The sequence below is a fragment of the Bolinopsis microptera genome, chromosome 8 (assembly GCF_026151205.1).
Source record: "Bolinopsis microptera isolate Bmic1 chromosome 8, MBARI_Bmic_1.0, whole genome shotgun sequence".
Classification (NCBI taxonomy): domain Eukaryota; kingdom Metazoa; phylum Ctenophora; class Tentaculata; order Lobata; family Bolinopsidae; genus Bolinopsis; species Bolinopsis microptera.
In genome coordinates this window covers 9,336,283-9,351,328 of record NC_087079.1, presented here as the reverse complement: position 1 = coordinate 9,351,328, position 15,046 = coordinate 9,336,283, and the positions used below count along the sequence as shown (strand labels likewise).

The 15,046-nt window shown below is 39.4% G+C and overlaps 2 protein-coding genes across 3 annotated transcripts in view; one reads left to right on the top strand and one right to left on the bottom strand.

Annotated features, from left to right (window-relative positions):
- Nucleotides 1-15,046, top strand: part of LOC134819580 (uncharacterized) — a 776,807-nt gene that overhangs the window by 387,307 nt on the left and 374,454 nt on the right. The gene's annotated exons all lie outside the window — the stretch shown is intronic.
- Nucleotides 709-14,422, bottom strand: LOC134820141 (proprotein convertase subtilisin/kexin type 5-like). Its single transcript, XM_063830362.1, has 33 exons — nt 14,381-14,422; nt 14,094-14,154; nt 13,750-13,857; nt 12,969-13,016; nt 12,475-12,645; nt 11,589-11,760; nt 11,210-11,289; nt 10,592-10,657; nt 9,967-10,101; nt 9,522-9,668; nt 7,873-8,025; nt 7,548-7,700; nt 7,218-7,370; nt 6,893-7,045; nt 6,568-6,720; nt 6,235-6,387; nt 5,910-6,062; nt 5,592-5,744; nt 5,267-5,419; nt 4,943-5,095; nt 4,610-4,762; nt 4,285-4,437; nt 3,967-4,119; nt 3,642-3,794; nt 3,324-3,476; nt 2,999-3,151; nt 2,677-2,829; nt 2,353-2,505; nt 2,028-2,180; nt 1,703-1,855; nt 1,378-1,530; nt 1,056-1,208; nt 709-884 (listed from the first exon to the last, which is right to left on the bottom strand). Exons 1-33 carry the CDS (start codon nt 14,405-14,407, stop codon nt 709-711), a joined length of 4,557 nt encoding a protein of 1,518 aa, XP_063686432.1. The 5' UTR covers nt 14,408-14,422.

Below are 15,046 nucleotides of genomic sequence, written 5' to 3'. Positions count from 1 at the left end.
ATTTAAGGAATTGTAGTTTAGTTGTTTCTTTCGCATCACAGTATGTTAATAATAAAATATTGTACTTTCTTACCATAAACGCAATCATCCTCTGAAGTAGAACCGGCAGCTGAGACCATGTCTTCCGAACACTCAGAACATGAAGAAGCTCCAGCAGCACTGAAAGAGTTATCTCCACATTGCTGACATCCACTTTCTGTCATAACGCTTCCAGCCGAGCAGGGAGCTGTAACAAATATCATTAGCTGGTTCGAGAGAACCAACCACTGCTTAAATGATAATCTAAAAAGGTAACAACGATTGCACTGCCGAAATCGAATTCAATGAATCGTTGTTTAGTTGTTTACATTGCATCACAGTATGTCAATGATAAAATTAAGATATAGCATTTTTCTTACCATAAACGCAATCATCCTCTGATGTAGAACCAGCAGCTGAGACCATGTCTTCCGGACACTCAGAACATGAAGAAGCTCCAGCAGCACTGAAAGAGTTATCTCCACATTGCTGACATCCACTTTCCGTCATGAAGCTTCCAGCCGAGCAGGGAGCTGTAACAAATATCATTAGCAGTCTCAAAAGAACCAACAACTGCTTAAATGATAATATAAAGAGGTAACAACAATTGCACTGCCTAAATCGAATTCAAAGAATCGGAATTTAGTTGTTTACATTGCATCAGTGCATCACAGTATGTCAATGATAAAGTTAAGATATAGCATTTTTCTTACCATAAACGCAATCATCCTCTGATGTAGAACCAGCAGCTGAGACCATGTCTTCCGGACACTTAGAACATGAAGAAACTCCAGTAGCACTAAAAGAGTTCTCTCCACATTGCTGACATCCACTTTCCGTCATGTAGTTTCCAGCCGAGCAGGGAGCTGTAACAAATATCATTAGCAGTCTCAAAAGAACCAACCACTGCTTAAATGATAATTCAAAAAGATAACAACGATCGTACTGCCTAAATCGAATTCAAGGAATTTTTTTTAGTTGTTTACCTTGAATCACAGTATGTCAATGATAAAATTAAGATATAGCATTTTTCTTACCATAAACGCAATCATCCTCTGATGTAGAACCAGCAGCTGAGACCATGTCTTCCGGACACTTAGAACATGAAGAAGCTCCAGCAGCACTGAATGAGTTATCTCCACATTGCTGACATCCACTTTCCGTCATGAAGCTTCCAGCCGAGCAGGGAGCTGTAACAAATATCATTAGCAATCTCGAAAGAATCAACCACTGCTTAAATGATAATCTAAAAAAATAACCCCAATAATTGTGCTGCTTAAATGGAATTCAAGGAATCGGAGTTGAGTTGTTTACATTGCATCGCAGTGTGTTTGTAATAAAATATAGGACTTTTCTTACCATAAACGCAATCATCCTCTGATGTAGAACCGGCAGCTGAGACCATGTCTTCCGGACACTCAGAACATGAAGAAGCTCCAGCAGCACTGAAAGAGTTCTCTCCACATTGCTGACATCCACTTTCCGTCATGTAGTTTCCAGCCGAGCAGGGAGCTGTAACAAATATCATTAGCAGTCTCAAAAGAACCAACCACTGCTTAAATGATAATTCAAAAAGAGAACAACGATCGTACTACCTAAATCGAATTCAAGGAATTGTTGTTTAGTTGTTTACATTGCATCACAGTATGTAAATGATAAAGTTTAGATATAGCATTTTTCTTACCATAAACGCAATCATCCTCTGATGTAGAACCAGCAGCTGAGACCATGTCTTCCGGACACTCAGAACATGAAGAAGCTCCAGCAGCACTGAAAGAGTTCTCTCCACATTGCTGACATCCACTTTCCGTCATGTAGTTTCCAGCCGAGCAGGGAGCTGTAACAAATATCATTAGCAGTCTCAAAAGAACCAACCACTGCTTAAATGATAATTCAAAAAGAGAACAACGATCGTACTACCTAAATCGAATTCAAGGAATTGTTGTTTAGTTGTTTACATTGCATCACAGTATGTCAATGATAAAGTTTAGATATAGCATTTTTCTTACCATAAACGCAATCATCCTCTGATGAAGAACCAGCAGCTGAGACCATGTCTTCCGGACACTCAGAACATGAAGAAGCTCCAGCAGCACTGAAAGAGTTCTCTCCACATTGCTGACATCCACTTTCCGTCATGAAGCTTCCAGCCGAGCAGGGAGCTGTAACCAATATCATTAGCAGTCTCAAAAGAACCAACAACTGCTTAAATGATAATCTAAAAAGGTAACAACGATCGTACTACCTAAATCGAATTCAAGGAATTTTTGTTTAGTTGTTTACATTGCATCACAGTATGTCAATGATAAAGTTAAGATATAGCATTTTTCTTACCATAAACGCAATCATCCTCTGATGTAGAACCAGCAGCTGAGACCATGTCTTCCGGACACTTAGAACATGAAGAAACTCCAGTAGCACTAAAAGAGTTCTCTCCACATTGCTGACATCCACTTTCCGTCATGTAGTTTCCAGCCGAGCAGGGAGCTGTAACAAATATCATTAGCAGTCTCAAAAGAACCAACCACTGCTTGAATGATAATTCAAAAAGATAACAACGATCGTACTGCCTAAATCGAATTCAAGGAATTTTTTTTAGTTGTTTACCTTGAATCACAGTATGTCAATGATAAAATTAAGATATAGCATTTTTCTTACCATAAACGCAATCATCCTCTGATGTAGAACCAGCAGCTGAGACCATGTCTTCCGGACACTTAGAACATGAAGAAGCTCCAGCAGCACTGAATGAGTTATCTCCACATTGCTGACATCCACTTTCCGTCATGAAGCTTCCAGCCGAGCAGGGAGCTGTAACAAATATCATTAGCAATCTCGAAAGAATCAACCACTGCTTAAATGATAATCTAAAAAAATAACCCCAATAATTGTGCTGCTTAAATGGAATTCAAGGAATCGGAGTTGAGTTGTTTACATTGCATCGCAGTGTGTTTGTAATAAAATATAGGACTTTTCTTACCATAAACGCAATCATCCTCTGATGTAGAACCGGCAGCTGAGACCATGTCTTCCGGACACTCAGAACATGAAGAAGCTCCAGCAGCACTGAAAGAGTTATCTCCACATTGCTGACATCCACTTTCCGTCATGAAGCTTCCAGCCGAGCAGGGAGCTGTAACAAATATCATTAGCTGGTTCGAGAGAACCAACCACTGCTTAAATGATAATCTAAAAAGGTAACAACGATTGCACTGCCTAAATCAAATTCAAGGAATCGGAGTTTAGTTGTTTACATTGCATCACAGTATGTCAATGATAAAGTTAAGATATAGCATTTTTCTTACCATAAACGCAATCATCCTCTGAAGTAGAACCGGCAGCTGAGACCATGTCTTCCGAACACTCAGAACATAAAGAAACTCCAGCAGCACTGAAAGAGTTCTCTTCACATTGCTGACATCCACTTTCCGTCATGAAGCTTCCAGCCGAGCAGGGAGCTGTAACAAATATCATTAGCTGTTTCGAAAGAACCAACCACTGCTTAAATGATGATTTAAAAAGATAACAACAAGTGCACTGCCTAAATCGAATCTAAGGAATTGGAGTTTAGTTGTTTCTTTCGCATCACAGTATGTTAATAATAAAATATTGTACTTTCTTACCATAAACGCAATCATCCTCTGAAGTAGAACCGGCAGCTGAGACCATGTCTTCCGAACACTCAGAACATGAAGAAGCTCCAGCAGCACTGAAAGAGTTATCTCCACATTGCTGACATCCACTTTCTGTCATAACGCTTCCAGCCGAGCAGGGAGCTGTAACAAATATCATTAGCTGGTTCGAGAGAACCAACCACTGCTTGAATGATAATCTAAAAAGGTAACAACGATTGCACTGCCTAAATCAAATTCAAGGAATCGGAGTTTAGTTGTTTACATTGCATCACAGTATGTCAATGATAAAATTAAGATATAGCATTTTTCTTACCATAAACACAATCATCCTCTGATGTAGAACCAGCAGCTGAGACCATGTCTTCCGGACACTCAGAACATAAAGAAGCTCCAGCAGCACTGAAAGAGTTATCTCCACATTGCTGACATCCACTTTCCGTCATGAAGCTTCCAGCCGAGCAGGGAGCTGTAACAAATATCATTAGCAGTCTCAAAAGAACCAACCACTGCTTAAATGATGATTTAAAAAGATAACAACAAGTGCACTGCCTAAATCGAATTTAAGGGATTGGAGTTTAGTTGTTTCTTTCGCATCACAGTATGTTAATGATAAAATATTGTACTTTCTTACCATAAACGCAATCATCCTCTGAAGTAGAACCGGCAGCTGAGACCATGTCTTCCGGACACTCAGAACATGAAGAAGCTCCAGCAGCACTGAAAGAGTTATCTCCACATTGCTGACATCCACTTTCCGTCATGAAGCTTCCAGCCGAGCAGGGAGCTGTAACAAATATCATTAGCAGTCTCAAAAGAACCAACCACTGCTTAAATGATAATTCAAAAAGATAACAACAATTGCAGTGCTTAAATCGAATTCAATGAATCGTTGTTTAGTTGTTTACATTGCATCACAGTATGTCAATGATAAAATTAAGATATAGCATTTTTCTTACCATAAACGCAATCATCCTCTGATGTAGAACCAGCAGCTGAGACCATGTCTTCCGGACACTCAGAACATGAAGAAGCTCCAGCAGCACTGAAAGAGTTATCTCCACATTGCTGACATCCACTTTCCGTCATGAAGCTTCCAGCCGAGCAGGGAGCTGTAACAAATATCATTAGCAGTCTCAAAAGAACCAACAACTGCTTAAATGATAATATAAAAAGGTAACAACAATTGCACTGCCTAAATCGAATTCAAAGAATCGGAATTTAGTTGTTTACATTGCATCAGTGCATCACAGTATGTCAATGATAAAGTTAAGATATAGCATTTTTCTTACCATAAACGCAATCATCCTCTGATGTAGAACCAGCAGCTGAGACCATGTCTTCCGGACACTTAGAACATGAAGAAACTCCAGTAGCACTAAAAGAGTTCTCTCCACATTGCTGACATCCACTTTCCGTCATGTAGTTTCCAGCCGAGCAGGGAGCTGTAACAAATATCATTAGCAGTCTCAAAAGAACCAACCACTGCTTGAATGATAATTCAAAAAGATAACAACGATCGTACTGCCTAAATCGAATTCAAGGAATTTTTTTTAGTTGTTTACCTTGCATCACAGTATGTCAATGATAAAATTAAGATATAGCATTTTTCTTACCATAAACGCAATCATCCTCTGATGTAGAACCAGCAGCTGAGACCATGTCTTCCGGACACTTAGAACATGAAGAAGCTCCAGCAGCACTGAAAGAGTTATCTCCACATTGCTGACATCCACTTTCCGTCATGTAGTTTCCAGCCGAGCAGGGAGCTGTAACAAATATCATTAGCAGTCTCAAAAGAACCAACCACTGCTTGAATGATAATTCAAAAAGATAACAACGATCGTACTGCCTAAATCGAATTCAAGGAATTTTTGTTTAGTTGTTTACATTGCATCACAGTATGTCAATGATAAAGTTAAGATATAGCATTTTTCTTACCATGAACGCAATCATCCTCTGATGTAGAACCAGCAGCTGAGACCATGTCTTCCGGACACTTAGAACATAAAGAAGCTCCAGCAGCACTGAAAGAGTTCTCTCCACATTGCTGACATCCACTTTCCGTCATGTAGTTTCCAGCCGAGCAGGGAGCTGTAACAAATATCATTAGCAGTCTCAAAAGAACCAACCACTGCTTAAATGATGATTTAAAAAGATAACAACAAGTGCACTACCTAAATCGAATTTAAGGGATTGGAGTTTAGTTGTTTCTTTCGCATCACAGTATGTTAATAATAAAATATTGTACTTTCTTACCATAAACGCAATCATCCTCTGAAGTAGAACCGGCAGCTGAGACCATGTCTTCCGGACACTCAGAACATGAAGAAGCTCCAGCAGCACTGAAAGAGTTATCTCCACATTGCTGACATCCACTTTCCGTCATGAAGCTTCCAGCCGAGCAGGGAGCTGTAACAAATATCATTAGCAGTCTCAAAAGAACCAACCACTGCTTAAATGATAATTCAAAAAGATAACAACAATTGCAGTGCTTAAATCGAATTCAATGAATCGTTGTTTAGTTGTTTACATTGCATCACAGTATGTCAATGATAAAATTAAGATATAGCATTTTTCTTACCATAAACGCAATCATCCTCTGATGTAGAACCAGCAGCTGAGACCATGTCTTCCGGACACTCAGAACATGAAGAAGCTCCAGCAGCACTGAAAGAGTTATCTCCACATTGCTGACATCCACTTTCCGTCATGAAGCTTCCAGCCGAGCAGGGAGCTGTAACAAATATCATTAGCAGTCTCAAAAGAACCAACAACTGCTTAAATGATAATATAAAAAGGTAACAACAATTGCACTGCCTAAATCGAATTCAAAGAATCGGAATTTAGTTGTTTACATTGCATCAGTGCATCACAGTATGTCAATGATAAAGTTAAGATATAGCATTTTTCTTACCATAAACGCAATCATCCTCTGATGTAGAACCAGCAGCTGAGACCATGTCTTCCGGACACTTAGAACATGAAGAAGCTCCAGCAGCACTGAAAGAGTTATCTCCACATTGCTGACATCCACTTTCCGTCATGTAGTTTCCAGCCGAGCAGGGAGCTGTAACAAATATCATTAGCAGTCTCAAAAGAACCAACCACTGCTTGAATGATAATTCAAAAAGATAACAACGATCGTACTGCCTAAATCGAATTCAAGGAATTTTTGTTTAGTTGTTTACATTGCATCACAGTATGTCAATGATAAAGTTAAGATATAGCATTTTTCTTACCATGAACGCAATCATCCTCTGATGTAGAACCAGCAGCTGAGACCATGTCTTCCGGACACTTAGAACATAAAGAAGCTCCAGCAGCACTGAAAGAGTTCTCTCCACATTGCTGACATCCACTTTCCGTCATGTAGTTTCCAGCCGAGCAGGGAGCTGTAACAAATATCATTAGCAGTCTCAAAAGAACCAACCACTGCTTGAATGATAATTCAAAAAGATAACAACGATTGTACTGCCTAAATCGAATTCAAGGAATTTTTGTTTAGTTGTTTACATTGCATCACAGTATGTCAATGATAAAATTAAGATATAGCATTTTTCTTACCATAAACGCAATCATCCTCTGATGTAGAACCAGCAGCTGAGACCATGTCTTCCGGACACTCAGAACATGAAGAAGCTCCAGCAGCACTGAAAGAGTTATCTCCACATTGCTGACATCCACTTTCCGTCATGTAGCTTCCAGCCGAGCAGGGAGCTGTAACAAATATCATTAGCAGTCTCTTGTCAAGAGAACCAACCACTGCTTAAATGATAATCTAAAAAGGTAACAACGATTGCACTGCCGAAATCGAATTCAATGAATCGTTGTTTAGTTGTTTACATTGCATCACAGTATGTCAATGATAAAATTAAGATATAGCATTTTTCTTACCATAAACGCAATCATCCTCTGATGTAGAACCAGCAGCTGAGACCATGTCTTCCGGACACTCAGAACATGAAGAAGCTCCAGCAGCACTGAAAGAGTTATCTCCACATTGCTGACATCCACTTTCCGTCATGAAGCTTCCAGCCGAGCAGGGAGCTGTAACAAATATCATTAGCAGTCTCAAAAGAACCAACAACTGCTTAAATGATAATCTAAAAAGGTAACAACGATTGCACTGCCTAAATCGAATGCAAGGAATCGGAGTTTAGTTGTTTACATTGCATCACAGTATGTCAATGATAAAGTTAAGATATAGCATTTTTCTTACCATAAACGCAATCACCCTCTGATGTAGAACCGGCAGCTGATACCATGTCGTCCGGACACTCAGAACATGAATAAGCTCCAGCAGCACTGAAAGAGTTATCTCCACATTGCTGACATCCACTATCCGTCATGTAGCTTCCAGCCGAGCAGGGAGCTTTAAAAAAACAGTACTGTAAAACTATTCACTTGTGCGAAGAATTATTTTAGGACTTCGTAATATTTCTGTTGTGAATTCGTCAAATTAATTCCAATGACAATGCTGTCAAAGCTGTCAGTTCAGTAATAGCACATTCAGAGTTCAGTAATAGCACATTCACATTTGCTGCTGATTTGTTGCTCTCTTATCGCAGGGCTTATCTCTACTGTTATCACGACACCGCTCAGCCTGTCGCTCGTCTTGTATTGTGTAACTTTAACTGTAATCATGGAAAAGATGGACTTGGAAAGTATTAACTACAGGTGGGATGAGATTTATTCTTGGAGCAAAGAGCAGTTGCGGAACTTTGGCAAACCGTACGGAAAGATGACGGACATAGCAGATCCGAAGTTTGCGAAATCAGTGAATAAGCCAGAACTTGTTGGCATTTGTAGTCGGTCTTATGAGTACATTGGCTATTTAATGGAAACTGTGGAGTCGTACCGAAATTGCTGCACAACTCTTCAGGCAAAGTTGATTCAGAACCAGGAAACTCTCATCAGCGTTCAGCAGGAGCTCTCTCAGTGTAAGTCCGAGAAACTGGAATCTATGAAGAAAATCGTGGAAACCTCAGTCGCTGATTCAGTTAAAGAGGAGATTAAGACTTACAGCGCAATTGTAAGCAATTCACAGACGGTAACTGCCCCAGTTATCTGCCCAGAAGCCCTAAAAAATGTTGTGAAGACCGTAGTCGCAGAAGAGGACCGTAGTCGAAATCTTCTTGTTTTCGGTTTGCCGGAGGAGGAGCAGGAAGAGTTAGAGGTAAGAATCGGCGAGGTTTTAGAGGAAATAGGGCAGAAACCGAAGGTGGAAGTAGTGCGACTCGGCAAGAAGAAAACTTCTACCTGTACTCGCCCAGTGAAAGTCTGCCTGACCAGCTCCTTGATCGTACATCAAGTCTTAGCAAACGCTCGGAAATTGCGACAATCAGCCAAGTTTAAGACTGTGTTTTTGAGCCCTGACAGATCACTGGAGCAGCGGGAAGCCCGAAAGGAGCTGATTGCCAGCATGAGAGCTAAAGCTTTAGCGGAGCCGGACAAAAAGTTTTACATTAAGGAGGGACAGATATTCAGCTGTAGTCGCAATTGAGTGTATTTATCAGTACATGTGTGATAATGCTTGTTTTTCAGTGTGAGTGAAGTTTTAGTTAGTGCTAAGCGGGTGCCTACTAGGCTTTTAACTTTCTATACAGGACTGGATAGTCTTCAGACTGTTTTAAAGCTTATTTTTAGTGCAAGAGTTGGTTACTAGGCATTGCATTTATCTAAGCAGCGCCTGTATTCAATAATTAATGAAATCTTATTAGCGGATTTAGGTATATAATTATTGTATATATTATTGTATGTATAAATTCTTGAGTAAACATTCACCAGTAAACAAAGCTGGTTCCCAATCAATGATACTGATTTGAACTATTACAATACAGTAGGAGTCAAATCTGGTAAAATTCTTACCAAAAACACAGTCATTTTCTGATGTAGAACCAACTTCTGATATCATTCCTTCAGGACAACTTACACACCCCCCATTTGAAAGGTAACTGTTTTTTCCACATGGTTGACATCCGGCAGCCGTCAGAAAGGTTGCTTCCGAGCAAATAGCTGTAGAATGTCATAGAAGTACAAAAACTGACGAAACTTGTAACCTCAGTTGAAATTACAAATGCAATGCGATATGTGTAATTTTTGACTCTTTTTATAGCTCTAGATATTTTAATTGCTATATTATATTCCAGTTTTGTTCAATTTTATTCATAATTGGATATTGTAGAAATATTTAATCGAACGAGAATATTTTTGATTTGAATGTCTAACAATAGTTAACGCACTATTCTTTACATGACAAAAATAAAAAAATTTAATTATTTGTCTGTTAAATCCTATCTTTCAAAATACATACCGTCTGGTCCCTCTGGTTCTGTCGGTGGCTCAGTCGGTTCCTTCTTTTTGTTTACCTTCTTGTACCTTCCTTTACCTCGTCCCACTCCTTTTCCAAACGATGTGCTCGAACTTTCACTTTCATCTTGTTCGTCATCTGAACCAATAATTGCTTAAAAGCTAAATTAGTAAATCATGGTTCTTACGCAATCAAGTGAGTTGAAACAGTGAAAATCCATTTTTATCTTTCAGTTTTCTTATTGAAATTTGTCAGTCGGTCGTGCGCAATGGAAATGCAAAGTCCCAACATAATCCTTTGTCCAGTAGCAGCGCATACAGAGATCAGAAATCATAACCAGAAAACCTTACTGGCCAGGGCCTAACTTCAAAAGTAAAAGTAAGTATTGCTGGGTAACCTTTGTAGTTTTTATGTACTGTTATATCGGTTAAAAGTATTGGATTTTAGTATTTATATTAAAATCCTGTATGTGCTGTATATGTACAGTAACTATCAGCCTTAATGTATATATAATTAGACCAATTGATGAACCCGGCCATTCCCTTCCCTTGAATCAAAATTAAATTAAGTTCGACTCAAAACCAAAACATTATTGGATTTTAATAAAATCCCGTCATTAAATCTTTACCTCCATCTTCATCTTTCTTTTTATTGCCCTTGGGTTTCTTCTCTTTTATCTTCTCGTCACATTCTCCTGATGATATAAGAACATGATAGTAACATGAGCACAATATATGGACACAACAACAATAACACACGTATTCAGGGAGTAATTACTTAATTACTCTTACTGCAGGGATTAGTACCAAACAACTTTAAATTTAACTTTCTTATCAATTAAGCGGAAATTTGGTAAGATGCAGAGACTGCACAATGTATTTTTGCGTTAAAAATGAATGCTATAAACTGCTAATGCTATATTTCCTAAACTACTCTCAACTCAACTATATTTGTTTAAAGTCCAAAAATGAGCGCTTTCAGCATTTTTGGTGCAAAGTATGCCCAATTTAATATAGTGATAATTGTTTTTGATTAATTACGGTTGGAAACTGACTCCGATCACGGAGCAAAACTAGGTTGAGAGAATATGAGGTGGGATTATATCTTAACTAAAACTGTAAAGGGATTATTTATTAATCGGGTAAACAGTGGGATGGGTTAAAATAACGCCCCCCCCCCCCCCCCCCCCCCCCTTATTTTCTATCCCTCCCTTGGCAATATCCCAGAGGTATTTATAGTCACATACCTCCTAAACAAGCTGACAAGAATTTGCATTTCTCCTTTTTACATTTCTTGGCTTTAGGTTGACATTTACATTTGAAGTATCTAAAATAAATGTTGTTAGCTATCATCCACATTAATTTTATACGAATATCGTGTCAAAATAATTCATAATATTCAATGATGCAGTATAACTTTCAATAATTCAATTGTAACTTTCAATAACATCAGTTTTCGGGGAGGTAATTCTGTAACGAATTTTTAAGTCAAAGATGAAAATATATATAAATAATCTCATTCGTTTAGCTTTCGATCATATCAATAAAAATAATCATATTTCTGTATGGACTAATTTAGTCTGTCTACAAAAATAGTAATCGTGTCTTTATCATAATTACACTTACTCCTCCAGTGCAGGGTAGAGCATCATGGAACTTTGAACCGCCGTCTTGCACTCGTCACTACAGGTTTTATGGTCAAATCTCTCAGATCTACATGTCTTGATTAACTTTGTGTATGGCTTACCACAACCCTTCACGTCTTCGTCACACTTTTCCTTTGCTTGGTCACAGAATACTGAGGGGAGATGTTTTACAATAGTTTCTAAATATAGATGGTGAGGCACTGGTGGGTGAGGCGGTGGGCGAGGCACTGGTAGGTGAGGCACTGGTGGGGAAGTCGGTGGTGGGTGAGGCACTGGTAGGTGAGGCACTTCCTGGGTGAGGCACTGGTGGGTGAGGCACTGGTGGGTAAGTCGGTGGTGGGTAAGGCACTGGTGGGTAAGTTGGTAGTGGGTGAGGCACTGGTGGGTGAGGCGGTGGTGGGTGAGGCGGTGGTGGGTGAGGCAGTGGTGGGTGAGGCGGTTGTGGGTGAGGCACTGGTAGGTAAGGCACTGGTAGGTGAGGCACTGGTAGGTGAGGCACTGGTAGGTGAGGCACTGGTGGGTAAGTCGGTGGTGGGTAAGGCACTGGTGGGTAAGTTGGTGGTGGGTGAGGCAAGGGTGGGTGAGGCGGTGGTGGGTGAGGCGGTGGTGGGTGAGGCACTGTTGGGTGAGGCACTGGTGGGTGAGGCGGTGGGTGAGGCACTGGTGGGTGGTGAAACGCAAACTTGTGATACGAAATTGTTTCAATTAGAAATGATAATATTCAGGAATATGAATAATAAGGACCGGTAGAGTAAGATGCTGCGCCATATGCGACGATAATTTGTATGATATTATAGCCGAAACAACATGAGAAACTGCTTAAAGGGTGCTATAGTGATCCAAATAATATTATCAAATGGTCTAACCTGTATCGCAGCTGTGTTTGTTACATCTTTTAGTTTTTGTGGCAGGACCAGCACAATCTGCACCACCATTAGAAGGAGCAGGATTGGTGCACGTCCTTGTTCCGGTTTGCTTGCCTCCTCCACATGTAGCCGAACATTCACCCAGTTTCCATCTAGTATATCTACCATTCACTGCAGGTTTGATTTTCAATCGTTAGATATTTCTAAAAAAACAACTACATTTTAAATTTATAAATACATATGTATTATTTTTATAATACATAATATGTAAATTTCGATGATCAAGTCGACACAATGGGTATGAATTGATTTTATATATTCATAGCAAGATAGTAATTGTAACTGTTTTGTTACTGTTAGGTGGTTACTATGGTTACAAGTAATTTTATTTCTAGGCTGCAATATGGGCACTCAATAAATTCCTTGTCCGACCAAAAATGGTCAAATAAACGTTAAAATACATTCATTTTAGCAATTTGGAATGTACTCAGTACCTTTTCCATCTAATCCTTCTTCAACGGTCGTTTTGTCTTTTTCATTACCTAAATAAAAAAAGCTTATGTAAGAAGACATTTAAGAAAATATTCTATTTGATATTCATTATAATTAAATGGCACCTCGCCAACTCGGTCATACATCCGGGTCCTGAATACGTGGGACTTGTTATTGTGATACCTACGTGAGTTTAAACAGGAATTAAACATGTGTATCCTGCTGGAATGTTATCGCAACGCCCATAAGCTGATACCGTGTGACACGTCACCAGATCAGTATTGTAAATCACAAGGCTCTGACAAGACTAGTAAATAATTGGTAATATTTTTATTACATAGTGCCACGAGAGTGCCACGAGAGTGCCACGAGAGTGCCACGAGAGTGCCACGAGAGTGCCACGAGAGTGCCACGAGAGTGCCACGAGAGTGCCACGAGAGTGCCACGAGAGTGCCACGAGAGTGCCACGAGAGTGCCACGAGAGTGCCACGAGAGTGCCACGAGAGTGTCACGAGAGTGCCACGAGAGTTCCACGAGAGTGCCAAGAGTGCCACGAGAGTGCCACGAGAGTGCCACGAGAGTGCCACGAGAGTGCCATGAGAGTGCCACGAGAGTTCCACGAGAGTGCCACGAGAGTGCCACGAGAGTGCCACGACAGTGCCACAACAGTGCCGCGACAGTTTCATCAGGATCCTGATGTATGACCAGCAACTCTAATTAGCAGCTCAAAATCATATTTTATAAGTTTATAGCTCAATTCAGAATTTAATATTTGAAACATACCAGAGCCGCTTTTTTGACCCTCTTTGACAACCTCGCCGGGGATGGTGTAAGCGTAAGTACTCGCATGGGTGAAGGAAACAGCAGTAAACGGCGTAGTCTCTTCATCCCCTGAAATATTAAAGATTTTGGGCGTAGTCTCTTCATCCCCTGAAATATTAAAGAGTTTGGGCGTAGTCTCTTCACCCCCTGAAATATTAAAGAGTTTGGGCGTGGTTCATAAACTCATTAAAATTGTAGTATTGCGATAAATCTTTTCAACTTCAGTTTTATCAATAAAATAGATTATAAAAGTAAATCCGATTCCAACTGCTAGACTTGTAACGAAATAAAACTAAAGCTCTTACCAGCGTTGGTTGTTGTAGCTAATATAACTAGTCCGACCACACACAATACCAACATGTTGCCCTGTAAGTATATACAATAAACGGTATATTACGGTAACTATGGATAAAGGGCAGATTAACTTTGAGTCATCTAACAGAGTGTGTGCCCTCACAAAAAAGTTTTAACTACCTTTCTTGTTCTGATTGACCTCCTTCTAAAGATGATATTAGTTATGCTCTAAAGAAACTGAAGAACTGCAAAAGTGCGGGGGTCCCGGGGTTGATGAGATAACTAATGAGCAACTTACCTTATCGGACCTTATTTGGACGGACATTACTTGAACGCTGCAGGCCCTAGCGCTCATTTTAATGTCCGTTCAAATAAAGTCCGTTCATTTAATTACCGTCCAAGTTAAAGTCCATTAGACTAAACTATAATATTGTTGAATCAATGAAAATAATTTATTATAAAATTTTAACGATCTAAATTGTAAATATCACATTATGGCATGATCACTATCTTGATATAAATTTGTATGCCCATGCAGTTGATGTACAAGGGAAAAACAAAGCAATCTCATCCTAAGTATACATTTCCAAAAGACTTTGAGGTTATTTTTAACGAGAAACATTGGGCAAATAAATCTACAACAATAAGTTTTATCGAGAACAGGTTAGAGAAGGTCAATCTAAAGTTGTCTAAGATAAAACCACTTCACGCCGAATGGCTTGTAAAAGTTTACACTGAAATGCAGGACCGAGGTAGTTTGATAAAAAAAGGTTTCCAAAAAGCGGGTATTACTGATGCTTTAAGCATGGAATATTTAATGCGCGAAAACCCATTTGATGAAGATGATATGTGATATTAGACAATAATCATGTACACATATTTTAACTGATTAAAGACTGCTTTTCTTGCTTACTGTATGAAAAATGGATTTAAAAATCATTTGTTAAAATTTAAAAAAAGTTTA